This window comes from Kryptolebias marmoratus, linkage group LG22 (genome assembly GCF_001649575.2).
Source record: "Kryptolebias marmoratus isolate JLee-2015 linkage group LG22, ASM164957v2, whole genome shotgun sequence".
NCBI lineage: Eukaryota > Metazoa > Chordata > Actinopteri > Cyprinodontiformes > Rivulidae > Kryptolebias > Kryptolebias marmoratus.
The window spans coordinates 22241739-22259447 of NC_051451.1; the positions used below are offsets into that span (position 1 = coordinate 22241739).

The window sequence follows — 17709 nt, forward strand, 5'->3', positions numbered from 1 at the left end:
ATCCATTATATTGTAAAGCTTTAATGTTTGAAAAGGTCCAGCCACAAGATGGTGGTATAGAAGCATAAACTGATGAGGATGTCGCCTCAGTTTGACCTCTTAGATAAGATAACGATTATTGATGCCACAGGCCTTCCTGCTGAACGCTGAGCTCTGAACTCATCGGTCCTTTACAATAAATACGTTTGTTGGCTTCAGTGTAAAACTTTCTTCAGTCTTTTTGGTTTTTCAACTCAAGAACACTGTTTTTTTCTTTATAAAGGTTCATCTGACAGTGATAACTAACTAAGAAAATGTAAATGCATAAAACAAAAAGCAGAAGTCAGTGTCGGATGTTTTTCTCTGATAAATGTCACTTTTACTTGATTGCTGATTATTAAAATGTCCCTGCCAGCACGTTTACCAACAATAACAATTACAAAAAAACCCAGATTGAATACATTTATTGTGAATTTACATTAAACATTGCTTTTGCAAACTGGTGCAAACTTGTGAGTCAGTTTAGGCGTCAGCGGTTTGCTCATTTTTGCAGTTCTTCATTAAATGCTGCAAAACCAAGTGTTACTAAAGCTTTTATGTGAAAGAATTATCTTTAAATGTCTCTCTAAGAGCTTAACAAACAACATTTTAAAGTCTTACTTTTAATGTTTTGAAGCTTACTCGTACAAGACATGGAACTAAGTCTGATTTAGTTTTGATTATTATTGTCATTATTATTATTATTTAAGTTCCAGCTGATGCTGCTGCTGATGAGGATGATGATGGTGGTGGGTGGTGCCGGATCAGGCCACTGAAACTGACCAATCAGAGAAGACCAGCAGGACATAAAGGAAGAGGCCAGTTTCTTCTGTTTTAACAAGACGTCTCTAAGTATGCACTGAGCTTTAACTCCAAAAAGTCTCCTTTTATTATAACAACCAAGTTTAAACTGTGCATCAATTAGTGTTGTCATTTCAGCTGTGCAAAGTGAAAACATGGCAATGCTTTTCCTTTATTTTAGATGTGCAACGTTTGTGTTTATGTGCATATTACTTTATGGTTTTAGGCACATAAAGTGATGCGCCTGTAAAAGCTGTTTAGTATTACAAACAATAAATTGTGACTCATTTACTCATTGTTCTGAAGTGTCTGAGAATGAAAGATGCAGAGAAGTTAAAGTAAGTAAACAGATTTACCTTCACTGTTTAATGTTGGTTCAATGAGTGAAATTAAAATATATTCTACAGGTCAGGCGAAGGTTGAGAGTTGTTTCTGAGCAAAATGTTTCTGAAAAAGAGAACAGGTCTTCTTGGAAAAAATTCCCGTCTAACTTGAGTCTTAAACACTAATGTTTGACCCGGAAAATCCTTCACACCAAACCAGTTATGTGACAAAACAAACAAACAAACAGATCTTAAACAAAAAAAGCAATAGTAATAATGTTTTTTAAATCAATCAGGAAGTAAATTCAGACCCAAATCCAATCCAACACCACTCAGTAGCTACTGTTCTCCAAACTTACAGGTTCATTTCTGCTGTTTTTGTTGTTGTATTGAAAGTTTGTTACTGTTTTATAGCAAATTATGTATTTTAAAATCATAAACATGATTTTAAAAACCCTCTCTTTTTCCATTACAGGCTTCACAAAGCTCTGCTGATGACAAAAATAGTATTTCTATTTATCTTTTTAAGTCCAAAGAGTGAGTATTTTTTAATAAAACATGTTTAAATATAAGTAAAAACAGCAACACTGCAGGCATGAAACTCCATGCTAACACTGACAGACAGGACATCACGATAATACTCAGACACCATAATCACTATCAGCTCACTAAGGGAGCATGCCAACACTGGTTTGGAAACACAAAGTGCAGCGGGGGCTGACAAATCATCAGCAGCCACATCAGCCAGGCTGCTTCTTCTGACTAATGTTTACAGGAGACACAGACCGATGTAGGACATACCTTCAAAAATAAGTTTTTAGCACTTTGACTCCAGAAACGAGCCACGCCAGCAGCAGCAGACGAAGCAAACACGGGTGCGAGGTTGACGTTACGCTGACCCATACCGATGTCGTTTCAAATCAGGAACGTCCATTCATGGCCTGAGTGTTCCTGCAAGAATCATCCTACGGAACAATGTGTCCTGTGTTATTGCAAAAACTGCTCAGAGACGGCACCAAAACCCCCCCCGCCCCGCCCCCAGACTTTATACACCACAGAACCCAAACTGACTGAGAGGCATTGGATCACCAAACTCTTTTTTACCTTGCAATCCAGGACTCTAAGGATTTGCTGCAGTCCCAACGCCAGGCAACACAGGACATCTCCAGAGACCCTGGGTCTGATCTGTGAAGTTGTGGTTAATTGGTTTGTATGATTAAATTAAATATATGTGTACAAATACCAGCAATGAATAAAAAAAACAGGTTATGAATGTGGTCTTTTTTATTGCACCGCGCTAAAATGGTGACAAGTCTGAGTTTTATGGTGCTCACTGCAAAGCCATGCAGACCAGTCAAAGACAGATTCATACAATCTTTATTTTTCTCACGCTGATGGTCGAAGCGTCCATCGACCACTTTGGCTTGTTTACCTACAAAAAACAACCAAAGTAATTGAAAACAGGTGAACGATGGTGGCGTCCATGGAAGAGTCTGACAGTTCGGATGCGTTTGTACATATTTGTTGAGTAAAATATGCAGATAATAGCCATTAACTGAGCGTGTTCCTGCATTTCAGAACTGCACATGAAAAAGTACAGGCATATGATGTCATAGTTTGCAATAAGTGCTTTTAAACTGACAATATTGGAGCTATATTTCGTACGCAACGGAAGACCTTTACACAGTCTGGGAGAGTTAGGGGTAAAACACTGATTTACTAAAGCTGTTTAAACCAAAATGTGAAACTAAGACTTTTAATACACACTTGGAGAGCATTTATACATTTATTTAAAAGCTGTTTGCTGTCAGAACTCTGTATGTACAGGAGCTAATTTTTTTTTACATTCTGGCCTTTAAACCCAAAGATAGAAATGGATTGTCTTCATAAAGCAATTTTCTACTCATAATGATCATTTAAAAAGCTTCACACTGTAAAGACAATATTTTTAACAAGCTTTTTCTCATTAAAAACGCTGTTTGGATGTGTAGAAGGAGAAAGACAGAAGCTTTGGGAAACAGTTATCATTGTGAGAGAATTATCAAACATTTTTATGTAAATTTAAATAATAATAATAAAAGCCTTAGCATTCTTTGAAGAAATGCATATACCCTGCCGCCTTTTATGCCAGTTTTAAACTAAGATCATAGAAAGAAGAGGCACATTTTAGCCATTTTGATCATGAATAAATTATGTCCAGCCTCCTGCAATCAGTATTGATTTTGTGCGAGGTGTTAGCACTCGGAGCATGTGTTGAGGATGACTCTCAGCTACTGCCCCACCAAATTTTAGCACAGTATTCACAATAATGGCTGATCTGGAGCCATTTGTGTGCTTGCTGGGTTCAGTTGGCTGTGGAGGCCATCTTGAATCAGGGTGACTCCAGAAGTTAATCTGCTCTAGATGTAAATCCTACGATTACTTCCTGAAAGTTTCATTAAAATCCACCCTCTGGTTTGGGAGATATTTTGCTAAAAGACAAATGTTAATGTTCTCCACTAATTTATAACTGGAAACCCAACTTATTAGATAACACAACCCCCTCGTGTTTCCATAGAAACACCCTTGTGGCTCGTGTGTTTTTTATGTTTTAGTTACATCCATCTTGGCCAACAATCGCTTTAGATATGATTAATGTCGGTTCCAAGAAAGCTGAGTGGGGGTGCAGACATTTTGCGCTTTGAGTTCCAGCAGAGTGGATGTGGAGTGGTGGGCGGGGCCTGATCAGGTCAGAGCAGCTGACCAATCAGCGCAGAGTGGGCTATGTGGGCGGGGCCATCTTAACTTTACTACCTAATGGGTTACCGACCCTAAACGTTTTATTATCATTTCGGAGGAAAAAAAAGCCCTGTATTGTTGTTTCTAAAACACTTTTTTTTGTTTTCCAGAGGATGTTGGGACACGTCACCGACATTAGATGTTATTCAACAATCCAACGAGCTTATAAAACAGCTGTTAATAAATTTAAAACTGATCTACACAGAACTGCTACTGTCTAAATCGTTCATATAAAGGGTAAAGCCTCATTCGAGAGTGTCTGCAATTAATTATCAGAGAATTAGCATGTCTTCCTTTATGAAAACGATATTTGTGGCCTTTTTTAACTTAAAAAAGTGAAACCAGAAGCGGCGCTCATGCTGCGTTCACGTGCCGTTCTCGGTGCTGTAAAAGTGAGATTAGAGGCGGTCGGAGGACGGCCTGATGTCATCCCTGTGACTACACGGGGTCGTTGCGCCACAGCAGGTCGCCTCCTGCCTATAACCCCTCCTGTCCTCCCACCAGACTGACCTCAGATCAGCCAGACAGCAGCCGCTTCCCCTTCCACCTTCATCGGTCCGCGGGACTCAGCTGCATCTCCTCCAGCCCCTTCCTCCTCCTCCTCCTCCTCCTCTACCTCCTCCTCCTCCTCTTCCTCCTTCTCAAAGCGTTTCCTTCTCGGTGTCTCTGGAGCTCGGCTGGGAGCCTTTAAGGTAAAAAATAAAAAAACAGTCTTTTTTGTTTAAATTGACTCATTTAAACCCGTATTTGGTGGTGATGCTGGAGAGGAAGAGGCGAGCTCCGCAGGGTTAGCGGCTGCGCTCGGTGCGCAAACTTTTCCGCCTGGTGCGTCAAGAAGTTTCATTTATGTAACGGGCTTGTCTCCGGCTGCAGGAGGAAACTTTCCTGCGTGATTGTGTCCACTGATGCCTGGAACTTCACGCACTTTACTCATCACGCTGCTTAAAGCGGCATTTCGGATATTTCGAGGCGCTCCAACAACATTACCATTAAAGTATATAGTGTTATAGGATCCAGCCATATTATTATGACTTTTACAATTACATGTAAGATGTTCAGCCTTGACTCTTTTTCTAGTTTTGACTGAATCTGTTTTCCAAAGTCCAGATGACCCAGTAGTGTTTCCTGGTGATCTGGCTCCTTGAGCGCCTTTCATGGTGTGGATCTGTCCTCCTGGGGAGACAGTCTATCTGACTGACTGATAACATGTTGTGGCTCACAGTGTTCACTGTAGATGATCATGTTCTGGTGCAGCCTAACGCACATCTGGTAATCAATCAGAGCCAGGATGTTACTGAAGTGGGGTCAGTTTTCCTTGTCATGGCTGAACATAAATGTGTGTTTTTGTGGTTTTCCACGTAAACCCACCGACGCCTGATGGTTCTGCATCGTGAGATTTGCAGGCAGATTGACCTGAGATGCTGTAAGGTTCCCGTAGCAAGGGCATAATATATTATTCAGCCGTAACATTATGACCACTGGGAGGTAAAACAAGCAGCACTCTTCTTCTTGTAACGTTTCACTGGGATCCTGGCATCCAGCAGGACAGCAGATACCCTCATAAAACCTGAGGATTTGTCTTTAAAAACCTTTTAAAAAAAAGGGGTGTTTCAGGGGTTCGACTTACTCACAAAGTGTTTGGATATCAATCTGTTTGAAAATGATGGGATCTGAGGGGAACAAGCCCTGCTGTTAACATCCACAAATCTTTAAATCAGTGATCTGTTTTGGAAACATGACTTAATGTTATGGATGATTGGTGTAATTATGACTTCAGTTAGCAGAGCATGAGACACCCAATATTCCAGATCAGTTCCTCAATTCAGAAACAAGAAAGGTTTCTGTTATTGTTGGACCAAACTCAAGTGTGTTTTACACAAACACACTTTTAGACTTTAAATCTAATCAAACCAAAAGTACGTACGTCACGATCAGGACTAATTTACACCTGCGGCCGTTGTAGATAAAGCGGTCCACGCTGTGTTAACTGCTGGGCAGAAACACGTCACTGGAAATAAAGGATGCAGACTCGGTGTGATTCCTGAGGCTGCAGGGACGAATCTCTCTCTGTTCTTGCAAAGTCTAACAGAAAAGGCCCTTCGTGCAGAAGTGTGCACATACCTCTGGAGTGAAAAAGCCTGTTTTCCCGCGAGCTATGAGGTTTCGAGCAAGAAATAAAATGTTGGGATTTGTGTAACGTTTGCTCTGCAAAGTCAATAGTCTTGTTACAACTTGGCATGAGAGTAAATATCACCTGAGTTAATCTCCAGCTTCCCAAAACCATGCAGGGACGAAATGAGAAAGTGGAAGGGTTGATGGAAGTGCTTACGGCTCATGTTACTAGAGCACAATGTGGGGTTTTAAATGAATTTTGAAAATGGTGTTTATTGTGAAAACATGAGGACTTGAAATGGCTTTAAAGTCAGTATGTTTCCTCTGCATTACCAAAACCTTTATAAGGAGTGATAAAACAGACTTGAGAACACACTGGCAATGTTAGCTTTACAACCATGAATGTGAAAAAGTTCATATCCAGACGCTGGCGTAGATTCTCAGTCATCCAGGCCATGGTAAATTCAAAAAAAGTTAAAAAACAAAAACAACTGGACTTCTATTCTGTAGTTGAAACGTCTTCAACTACAGAATAGAAGTCCAGTTGTTTTTGTTTTTTAACTTTTTGTGAATTCATATCCAGACATTTATACTTTCAGGAAAACTGACTTTAATCTTGGTTCGATCCGACAGTCCTCCTGATCCTACAGGGATCAAATGATCTAAATTAAAAGACGAAAGATTTGTTTCTTTGACAGTTTCTTATAGGCAGCTGGATGAGGTCAGCTGGTTGTGGCAGCCATCTTGACTCGGGTGAGCTCCAAAAGCTAATCAGCTGTAGCTGTACATCCAGTAATTACCTCCGGCAAGTTTCCAGTGGCTCATGAGATGTTTTGCTAACAGACAGACACAAGCACACACTCCTGGTTTGCAAAAATAGGTCTTTCAGCCTTCCAGTTTTGTTCAATATAAAATATAAATAGCCCTGAGCTCTTCTGATGATGCCAGTGGGGACTCTCAAGGTCAGCACAACAAATGCATCAGAAACGGCCTGTTGTTCGACTGACTGCAGCCTTTTATTTATTTATTTTTATCAATTTGACTTTGTTTTAGGCCCCAGTTTTGAAACTAAGAAACATCATTAGGTTACCAGAAACAGGACACAGAGGAAATGTTAACACAGCTGGATGTCTGTTCAGACTTTAGGGGACATTTTAGACGTGTGTGTGTGAGACGTTTATATTTGTATTTATTGATGAAGTCCTGTTTCCCTCCTCGTACTTTCTGTAGGTGAAAAATGGAGGCCTTCAATCGTAAACTGAACGCGTACATTGAAACCTGGATGGGTCCCAGAGGTCAGTAGCTTCAGCTGCTCTCTCTCTGTGATTTTTCACCCGCTAACCTTTCCTTCTTTCACTCATCTTGTTGTCGATTCTTTTCTTTTTTTTTTCTTTTATCTCCGTATTTCAGATAAGCGGGTGCAGGGAATGCTCCTGCTCGACAATTACCCACCAACCTTTGCACTCACAGTCGTGTACCTCCTGATCGTGTGGCTGGGACCCAAGTACATGAAACACAGGCAGCCTTATTCCTGCAGAGGCCTCATGGTGCTCTACAATCTGGGCATCACTCTTTTGTCCTTCTACATGTGCTACGAGGTAAACGGACCGAAACAATCAGGGCAAAGTCTCGCTGCAGAGACAGAAGGAGCATTTGAAGCTCGCTGATGTCATCAAGCTTCAGATAAACTTAGTTTTCACGGCTGATCATTGATCATCAGGCTCAAACCCACTCCAGCTGAGCGGCGCAGCGTTCTTAATCATTATCACCTTTTCTGAAAGAGAATTAGTCTGAATTCAAAGGCAACATGTTTATATGCTGGATGTCCTGAGGATGAATTCTGTGCTCTGCAGAAGCCGCTTCAGCCAGGTCGGCTCAGAAAGCTTTTTCTCTCCCGATGGTCCAGAATGTTTGTATTTAAGTCCTTTTTTAGTAACATTCATAACAGTTTTCTTTACTCAGCATATTGTCTTTTCAGGCTCCTGCTTCTGTGTGGGCCGATAGCTTCTCTCTGCTGAGAGAGAAACTGTTTAATTACTGAAAATTGAATTACCGTAAATATGAGAAAATGTGTGCAAGTAAAGCAGATATATGTACATATAAATACAGTATCTAGATTTTTTAAATTATTACTTTATTCTACTGAAATTTATCAACCGATCTGGGTCCAGATAAGACTTCATTTGGGTCCGGATCTGGACAGTCCCATTTAGGGAATCCTACTTTAGTTTATTGGGATTTCAATGAAAAATACAACAATATTCTTTATTTTAACTTTACTATTGTGGATTCTATTTAGCTTAAATTTAATCTCAGAGTCATAAGTCTTGATCATTTTGCTAATATAGTGTGTAGGAATGTGTTTTTATAGATTTATACAACTTTCTTTTTGTTATTTAGACAGTAGTTATTATATAAACAGCTGAGCACTAATTAATTTGATCATTTTTAATGCTGTCAGATTTTACTAACACTGGAGACACATGTTTAAGTAAAATGTATTTTCTCATCTCATATTGACAGGAAACTATTTGTCCTGTGTTTGACTCTAACAGGACATGGATTTGTTACCAGGAGCACAGCTGAATGCTGACAGGCTCCTTATATGAGCTATTAAATCCCTCATATATTGTTACAGACTGCAGCAAATCTCAGTGTTTGTTTCTTTAAACATGGCAGAAGTGAAGTTAATAGAAGAATGCCTTGAAACAACCCTGAGAGGTGTCAGTCTGAGCGGAATGTGCTGGATGAGTAACAGCGACGGGGCCAAATGTAATTTATCATTAATAGGCCGTTGTTCAGTGAGCCGCGGCGCACGTGGAAGTCTTGAGTGTCATCCAGCTGGCAGAACGAGCTGCCTGTTCTCCCCTCTGCGTTGCATAAGGTCCATTTGATTCATTAAACCCTGAACCCTGCAGATGTCCGAGCCGTGGGGTGAACTTTTAGCTCAAAAATCGATGTCACCTGATGTGAATCAAAGTACAAAGCATTCGTCTTCTCTCTGACGTTCTGCCAGCACGCAGTCAATAATCAAATGGTAATTCATTTTATCTGCTGTATATGCCCACTTTATTACGTATGCTTATAAAACACATGGCCTATTAGGCAACAGTGTAATAAATACTTAATGTTAAAGAGCTGAATCAACTGTTTTTAAGTGAGGGTCGTTTATTGGCTCAGACTGCAGATGAATGAACTTTTATCAAACCTACTTTAAGCCTATGTGCAGGTTTAATATATATATTTTTCTGTGTTCTGTCATGTCATGATAATATACCTGCAGCGTGTGATTTTAATGAAATATAAACATCTGTATATAATCAGATCTGCTCGTGTCTGAATAATAATTAGGATTAGTAATAAAGCTGATCATTGTCAGAGATTATTTATCATCCTGATGTCATTTTTCAGACACATTTGGTAAAAAAAAAAGAAATGGCTGCTGTGAAACAACCTTTCTTTTATGACCTCTGGACTTTTGTTATCTAATAGATTTTTGTTGTTGTTGTTTAAAACAAGTCTGCTGCTGATGGAGAGGAGAACAGATTTTAAATGCATAATTCAAGGAAATCCAACAATTTTATCTTATTTCTCACTGTTAGTTGTTTTTGTATCTTAGGCAAAACAAGCATATCTTTTGAAAAAAGAAATTTGTCAACCTTGAGCACTAATATGTTTGAAAAGCAGCAGAGTGACGCCGTTTACTATCGCCTTTCGCTTTTGGCGGTGGCCGACGACTAATCTGAAAAGCCGCCCGTTAACCGGTGGAGATACAAAGGTCCAGCGGTTTGAACTCTTATCTGGCTATGACCTAATTTTAAACAGTTTTAACTTTCAGCTTTATCGTCTCCTTCAAGTGAAGGGCTTTCATCAGCTGCTTAGGATGGGTCACTGCAACCTGACACAGTAGATATATAGGCCCATATCGCTTTTTCCTCTTCATCTACTGACGTGCTGCCTTGTTTCCCTTACAGCAAACCAGACAAAAACAACAGCAGTAAATCCTCTGAGTTTACGTATATTCATCGTTTACTTTGATGGCTCTGTTTGCAGCTTGTTACGACTGTGTGGCATAGCGACTACAACGTCTTCTGCCAGAACACGTACAGCTCACCGGAAGTGGATAAAAAGGTCCGTCACTCACACACACTCCTTCTCATTGTTTATTGCAAATGACAAATTAGAAAAACATAATTATATATTCTGTCCGTCAGCTAAATTACAGAAACGGTGAGTTAGACTGTTCCGTCACAGCTGAGGGTGAAACTAGCATGACTTTGCTTTTCTGCTGAGGAGAAATAAAAAGGTGTATCAGCGCCGAACAGCTGACATCCTCTAAAGGCCCTTGAGTCCACGTTCAGAGTAACCTTACGCTGCTTTTTCATGCAGAGTTTGCTTTTGTTTCCCCCTCGCAGGTCATCAGCGTCCTGTGGTGGTACTACTTCTCCAAGCTGCTCGAGTTCATGGACACCGTTTTCTTCATCCTGCGAAAGAACACCCACCAGGTCACGTTTCTTCACGTCTACCACCACGCCAGCATGCTGAACATCTGGTGGTTCGTTATGAACTGGATACCCTGTGGCCACTGTGAGTGCTTTGCTCATCTTTACGCCCTCCAGTGCCTCGGATCCTTCCAGTACTCACTTTTACTGTTTGACTTAAATAATTCAAGCTTAAAAAAGATGCTCTAAAAACAGCCTTTGTTTCCTTTTAAAGCTTTAAAAGGGCACAGAGTCGCTGAACACTGCTACGACCTTGTCAGCACTATGGTACTGGGTGTCCTTGAAAGTATTAATGCTCAGATCAGCGGTCTTCTGTTAAAATGCAGTGAGGTCCCTGTAAAGACATTTGTCTCCAGCAAAGATCCTTTACATATATTTGACTGACAGCCATGTTAGTTTTCTTCGTACTGGGAAGCAAAGGAAAACTGCGAGTCAGAAGTGAGGGTTACCTTAAACGCTGGAAAAGCTCCACCACCTGAAACGAATCTAAACACACATTTAAAGTAAGATAACTTTGTGTGTGTGTCCTCAGCGTACTTCGGTGCCTCCCTCAACAGCTTTGTCCACGTTGTGATGTACTCCTACTACGGCCTGTCAGCCGTTCCTGCCCTCCGGCCGTACCTCTGGTGGAAGAAGTACATCACGCAGCTGCAGCTGGTAGGTTCACTCACATCCTGTCCTTTACTTCCTTCTTTCTGAAGAATCTGATTCTTTTTTTAACTCGAGCGCCTACACTGCAGTATATAAATACTTATAAATGCAGCAGTATTTTCTTTATTCCTGCTTAAATATGACCTAAAAGTTTCACACAAGCTCTAAATATAGATGAAACAAACTCATTACACAAAAGAAATATGATTAGCCATTTATTTTTACAGATAAACACAATATTACATAAACATAATGGTGTGACCACCTGGTGCAGGAACAAGCTGCACATTACATTGACTGTAGTTTTGCGTTTTAGCCCATTCCACTGTGCAGCTGTGGCCATCCTGAACCATATTAGTAGAAATAAAGTCAGGATTTTGCCCTTTTTGATACAGAATGTGTAATTCTGGGTGTTTTGCTCAACAGACACCATTTTCTGAAGATCACATGTCAGACATGACTTCGTGATATTTTTCTTGATAATTAAAAGCTGCTCATACCATGGCACTACCACCACTGTGCTTTATGATTGGGATAATGTTCGCCGGGATCAGTTGTGCCAAAAATAAAGCTCATCTGTCTGTACTTAAAATTAAAAATTAACTTAATAAAACAAGCAGCTGTGTTCTTTTTAAAGCGCTGTGAATTGTTTTTATTGTAGCCGTGCACTTGGTTGATCAGTGGAGGATTCCAGATGTTTGTCATTTTGCAAATTGTTACATCATCTACTGTATTGATTCCTTTTTTTGGAGAGGGGGTTTGCCCATTGCAGGGAAATACTAATCTGCTTTATTTGTAGGCAGTTTGTTTGAATGCACGTTAAGCACTGACAGCTCTCCTTCCAAGATGATTTCAAACTGAGCTGCATCCCGTGAGATAAAATCCTTTTTAGTCTAATTTCCTCTAAACGCGACAGGTTCCACCTCACGGAGAGATTCCTGCTGCATCAGGCGCTTCCCCTCCACCAACTGGTTCAGTTGGAGTTCGTTCTCAGAGCCCCCCCCCTCCTGAACAAGTTGCTGCCTTTCTGCCCCAGCTTTGAATAGCAACCTGATAACTTAATAAAGAGTCTGTCCTCTGACTATGTTTCCCAACCCTAGTTGTTTCTTTGCAGCTTCGGTACGCTGCCTTATCTGCTCTTCTGCACGGCTCTTACACTGGCCTTCTGAGATTTGCTTCGGTGCAATGGTCGGTCTTTTTCTAGCTGCTGGGCCTTGACTGGCTATCATTATAGTTTTCCTCTCTGGAGAGGTGTTACCTGATGCCTTGAGGGACGTCCTGACCTACAGTGTCTTTAAGCATGAGCGTCAGTGCTGAAGAAATCGCCACACAACTGTAATTCAGCTTTCCGTGGCTCAGATTGTCTGTTTACTTTAGTTTTTGTGTTTTTTCCACAGATCCAGTTCTCTATAACCATATTACAGACGGCATCTGCTGCCGTTTGGCCATGTGGCTTCCCTATAGGATGGCTGTACTTCCAAATCAATTACATGTTCTCCTTCATTATCCTTTTCTCAAACTTCTACATTCAGGTAAGGCTTTTTTTTCTTTTTCCTGTTTAAATGTTTGTCACCACATGTGCTGTAACTCCAGCACTCACTAATGCACCAAACTGGCTGAGCGTAGAATCAAACTGAAGCATTGTTTAGATCTGTTAAATGGAGAACATATTAAAAAAACTCAAACTCATGAATAGTTTATGAAACATCGGAGCCCAGGGTACAGATGTGTACACTCATTCAACAGAACAGAGTGATTCCACATTTCCGCTGCTCTACATGTTAATATTTGATGAATTTTAGAGGCATTTAGTGCTATTTTTGTTTTTAATTGCAATCATTTTGTCTCCCATTTGTGATGTTTTTGGATGTTAGCTTATTATGATTAATTCGCTTCTAATTATTGGTGTTTATTTCATTAAATTCTGGTCATTTTTTGTTCATATCATTCTTTTGAAATGAGCCAAGAGGCTTCCTGAGCTTCTGGGCTTGAGCTTCAGTTTTATTTTCATGATAGTACAAAATGATACTGAAAACTGTGTTTAGAATAAAAAATACATAAACGTAGGGCCAGCATTTTTCTTATCTGTAATACAAATCACTGTTTCATTCTTAACAGGCCACTAATGGTGTGTTTTTGTTACATTTATTCCTGTTTTGAACTGATCTGGACATTTTTAAGAGTATAAAACTAAATTGTGTATTTCCTGCTGTGTTACATTTTAAACAGGAAAGCTCTGTTGTAACCCGTTGACCCCAGTCAGTTTTTTAGTAATATCTATGAAAACCGGCTCTCTTTTTGCCTTTTCTCTCCGCTCCAGACTTACAGAAAGCAGAGTGCTTCTCGAAGGAAGGAACATCAGCTCGGCTCGTCTGCGTCGACGAACGGCCACGCGAACGGCACGCCGTCGACGGAGCACGCTGCCACCAGGAAGCTGAGGGTGGATTGATATTTGAGAAACTGCTAGGGCGAACCCATGTCTTCATATCTGGGATAGACGAGCACTTAATTCAGATGAAACAAGCCATAGCCGCATCCAGTATACCCAGAGACTTTTCATGTTTTTTCCACACTTAACTGCTGATTATTGAATTATTAAATTATTATAAATATAAGAGAAGAGTACTGTAGTGTTGTTGACACTGTACAATATGCCTTCCACACCTTTTACAGTGAATTAATTGCAGAAAAACAATAATCTCCTCGTTGCTACCAGCAAACAGAAACACTTTGTGGTGTTTAGTGATGCTTTGCACAGAAACGGTGAAGTTTGTCGGCAGAAGAAACACAAAATGACATCAGTTGAAGGGGAATAAATAAACACAAAACCTGCTATCATTTTAAATGTGTAACTACTGTAGAGCCTTATTTGATCTCATTCCTGCCTTTGCAGTTAGATACTCCTAACATTTTATACTCGTTGGTGCTGTAAATAATTTAATTCAGACAAGGCGTAGCAGAAAAGAAAAATAAAATGGTGTAAACTTCTGTTGATCGGTCCAAATCTTCTCTCAGAACAGCTTCACCTCTGGGAGGTTTTTATTTGCACTTCAGGTTCTCTCACAGCTTGATTAAGGTTGAAAATTCACACCAAAACATTAACTGTATTCCTCTGCGACCCTTCTTCAGTGGAACAAGTTGTGTGTCCAAGTACTCGTTATGTTATATGAGCCGCTTCTCTTTGAGATTCAGCTGATGAATGGATGAAAAGGGGTCACTTTTCCATCTCTGGAGTCATCGCTCCCGTTTCAAAAGCAACAAAACCGTCGCAAACTATGAGAATATGACCTCTTTTTTTATTTTAAACCACAGGAGCACAGTGGTTTTCTTTTTCTAAGCATAAAGCACTCATTTAAACCAAAAGGTTAAGTTTAGGTGCCATCTTTTAAATGCCCCTTCGGCTTGTCCTGATGGCTTTTAAAAATTGTAATCGAACATCTTTCAGCGTGCAGATTAGCCACCCGGGAACCGTTGTCGTGTTGTGATCAGAAAAATGAACATCAGCCACTGCGAGAGAAACTTTCAGTACTTCTTAACCTGCCGTTAACTCTCTCTGTCAGGGACTACGATGATTTAAAGGACAAACCAAACCACCTGTAGGGCCTGTAAATCCTCAAATCTTCAAATCCCAATTCTTCTTTAGTAAAATTGATTAATTGCAATCATTTATAAGAAATAAGACAGGTTAGAAAGCACACTGAGGTTGATTTTGTTTGAAATAAACACCTGGAATGTGTGGTTTTTAACACTTAAGAAGATTAATGAATAAAAAACAATCAGTTCAGACTAGATTAGCATAAAAGCTTTAAACAGACAGAAAGTCACTGGCGTTTTGTCACAAATGATCAAATTAACCTATAAAATGCTAAAAACCCATTTCAGAATTTGATAAAACCAGGGTGGCTGTTTCCATCTATCTGTGTAGCTTCATACGAGCTGCAGGACTTACCAAAGACGGGTTTCACTGAAACTTTGACTTTTCTCAAAGTGTGATCAGTTTTTTAAAAAAGGAAGGTTTTACGGATTCTACAGTAATTAAATGTCATGTTTATTGTACTTCCTGTGACCTCCACAGACGATTGTTCATTGTTTTGTTCTGGAGGACAAAAGCAGAAAAACGTTTAAATTTCACTCCCGAGCTGCAGACTCAGTGAAATGAGACCCATTACCCAAACGTCCCATTATTCAACCTCCCTGCGTTACACAAACATCCTGTTTCTCATAACGAATCCACGTCTGCTGCGAACGCAACACGAACCAAACGATTTCAGCCTCACGCTTTTCATTTGTTTACACCAAGGGCCGAGGAGGCGTCAATGAATGTAAAAACCTAACACACAGCTTTGGGTTTTAATCCGGTTTGACTCTGGATTAATGTGTTGTCACCATCGATGATGATGGTCGTGACTCGTGCTTTATTCACTGTAACATTCAGAATAAACTCCACATGGAAACCTTGTTTGTTGTTGTTTTCCTTGAAGGAATGCATCTCACCGGCTGCCTTTCATCGCAGAGTTTTAAACTAAGATCATCTAATGGTCATAATTGTGTTTTTTGGTCATATAATATTGCCAGATCCCTCACATGCACTTAGATGTCCATCCAATGACTACTTCCTGAGAAATTCATTAAAATATCATGCAGCTTAAAGCTTGGAACTCCACTTTTTCACCAGTTTTAGAAGCTTTAGAACAAATAAAAGTCTAGCTGCTTTGTGTTTAAAAAAAAAAAACCTTCAGGATTGATTAAAACCCTTCCAGTGGTTCATGAGATATTTTGCTGACAGACAAATGCACACCAACACTTCAGCCTTTTGGTGGTGAAAGATAAATATAAGAGTGTTATGAAGCATGTTTATTAAAAATGTTGTTTCTGAACTTTCATTTCCCAAATTTTGAGGCAAGTGAAAACATTCTGAAAGAATTAAAATTATGTGCAGAAATACTTTCTTCATGGACACATTCAACATAATTTATTTGGATTATTGCTCGTAATCCGAATGCACAAAAGGCTCCGAATGGTAAAAATCCCGAGCGAATTGCAGAGTTGTTGTTTTTCTTCCCTTCAGCTCATGAAGACTGACAACGTTTCGGTGCAGCCATCAGTTGAAACCCAACCTTCAAACAAACCGAACAACACCAGCTGAGTAGTTTATTTCAGGGCCGGACTGATTGCGTTGTTTTTGTGTTTTTATCCATTTCCTGTTCCTGCCTGAAGCTAATGGACCACAGCAATCAGCTCAGTCACCACAGTTGCTTTTATCATCAGAACATGTTTGTTTTTATTCTGCCTCCTCAGTCCCGATCACTCTGTAAGCTCCACAAGTCAAGGTCTCCGACGTTGTGGGCATTCTTGGTCGTAATGCTCTGATCTCGTGAAGCTTTAAAATAATAATAATAATAATAATAATATTATTATCTTCTGTTTTTACTGAAAGTCAGCTTCCTGCTCAGTCCTGACTTCCAGTAGGTGGTCAGGGTTGAGACACCAAGGTGCTTTCACTTCCACTTCAGAGGGACTGCTCGGACTTCCTCAAACTGATGTGAACTGTGAGAGAAGGTCGACGCACTAAAAACTGTGACCCACACACACACACACACACACAGCGTGAACATGGGTTTGGAGAAGACAAACTTGTGAGCTTCAGTGGCAGATCCTGGCCAGCCACTGCTTCAGAGATGCTTATTCAGAGCTGAGACCGTGGCCTGAAGGAGTTTAAATACACGTCTTCATGTTGGATTTGATGTCAGTTAAATGTGGCACAAAGTGCGTTCACTAAAACACTTGGGTTGTGTTGCACTTCCTCTTCACTGAAAACAAGCATTACTTGTAGTTCTCCAACATAAATGCCTTCTCACTCTTGATAAAAGATGCTAAATAAATTGTATTTTTCTGCTCCTGTGCCTCCTGTTGCGTCCACGTCCATTTCCCTCGTTGTGAAAACACGAACGCACCAATACTTGTTCACAGATCTGTTATCCATTTTTAACAGAACCTCTGCAAAATCTTTAAAAACCTGCTGAAGTGAAGTCAAAAAGCAGCACTTTACTCTGATCCAGATCAACTGTTTTATGATTAATTCCTCGCTGAAAATCCCGTCTGAGCTCGATTCCCAGAAACTAATACGTGGATTAAATCCTTGTGTCCGCTGTGAGACCAACGCTGCAGAAGTCCGACATCAGATCTGTAATGTTGGCTCTCTGACATTGTGTAACAGAACCTGTATGATTTCCTGCCCGAGTCATCAGGACGACCCGCCCGGCTACAAACTCCTTCACTCAGTGAGTGTTGGTTCGGCACTCACTGCGGGCTTCCTGCTTCCTAGTTTCTGGAGAAGTTTTACAATCTTTCTGCCTTTGCATTCTTCATACTTTATCTACGACTGATTAACGAAACGCTCAGCTCATTCAGGAGACCGATGGTTTTATAACTTTTATACTTTACAAAGTATTTAACTTTATTTACAAATATTTTCATCATAGAAATACACCGAGATCATTTCAATTCCTTCAAAATCACAGTTC

At 40.1% G+C, this 17709-nt stretch overlaps 1 protein-coding gene and 1 long non-coding RNA gene across 2 annotated transcripts; one reads left to right on the forward strand and one right to left on the reverse strand.

Annotated features, from left to right (window-relative positions):
* Positions 1 to 352: 352 nt before the first annotated feature.
* On the reverse strand, positions 353 to 4513 carry LOC112450401. Its single transcript, XR_003039006.2, has 3 exons — positions 4431 to 4513; positions 2247 to 2327; positions 353 to 2107 (listed from the first exon to the last, which is right to left on the reverse strand). It is a non-coding gene; the product is annotated as an uncharacterized LOC112450401 (long non-coding RNA).
* Positions 4423 to 15643, forward strand: elovl5 (ELOVL fatty acid elongase 5). Its single transcript, XM_017413066.3, has 8 exons — positions 4423 to 4612; positions 7263 to 7327; positions 7443 to 7630; positions 10086 to 10163; positions 10448 to 10619; positions 11067 to 11191; positions 12583 to 12717; positions 13506 to 15643. The coding sequence occupies exons 2-8, from the start codon at positions 7270 to 7272 to the stop codon at positions 13632 to 13634; spliced, it is 885 nt and encodes a 294-aa protein (XP_017268555.1). The 5' UTR covers positions 4423 to 4612; positions 7263 to 7269; the 3' UTR covers positions 13635 to 15643.
* Positions 15644 to 17709: the final 2066 nt, after the last annotated feature.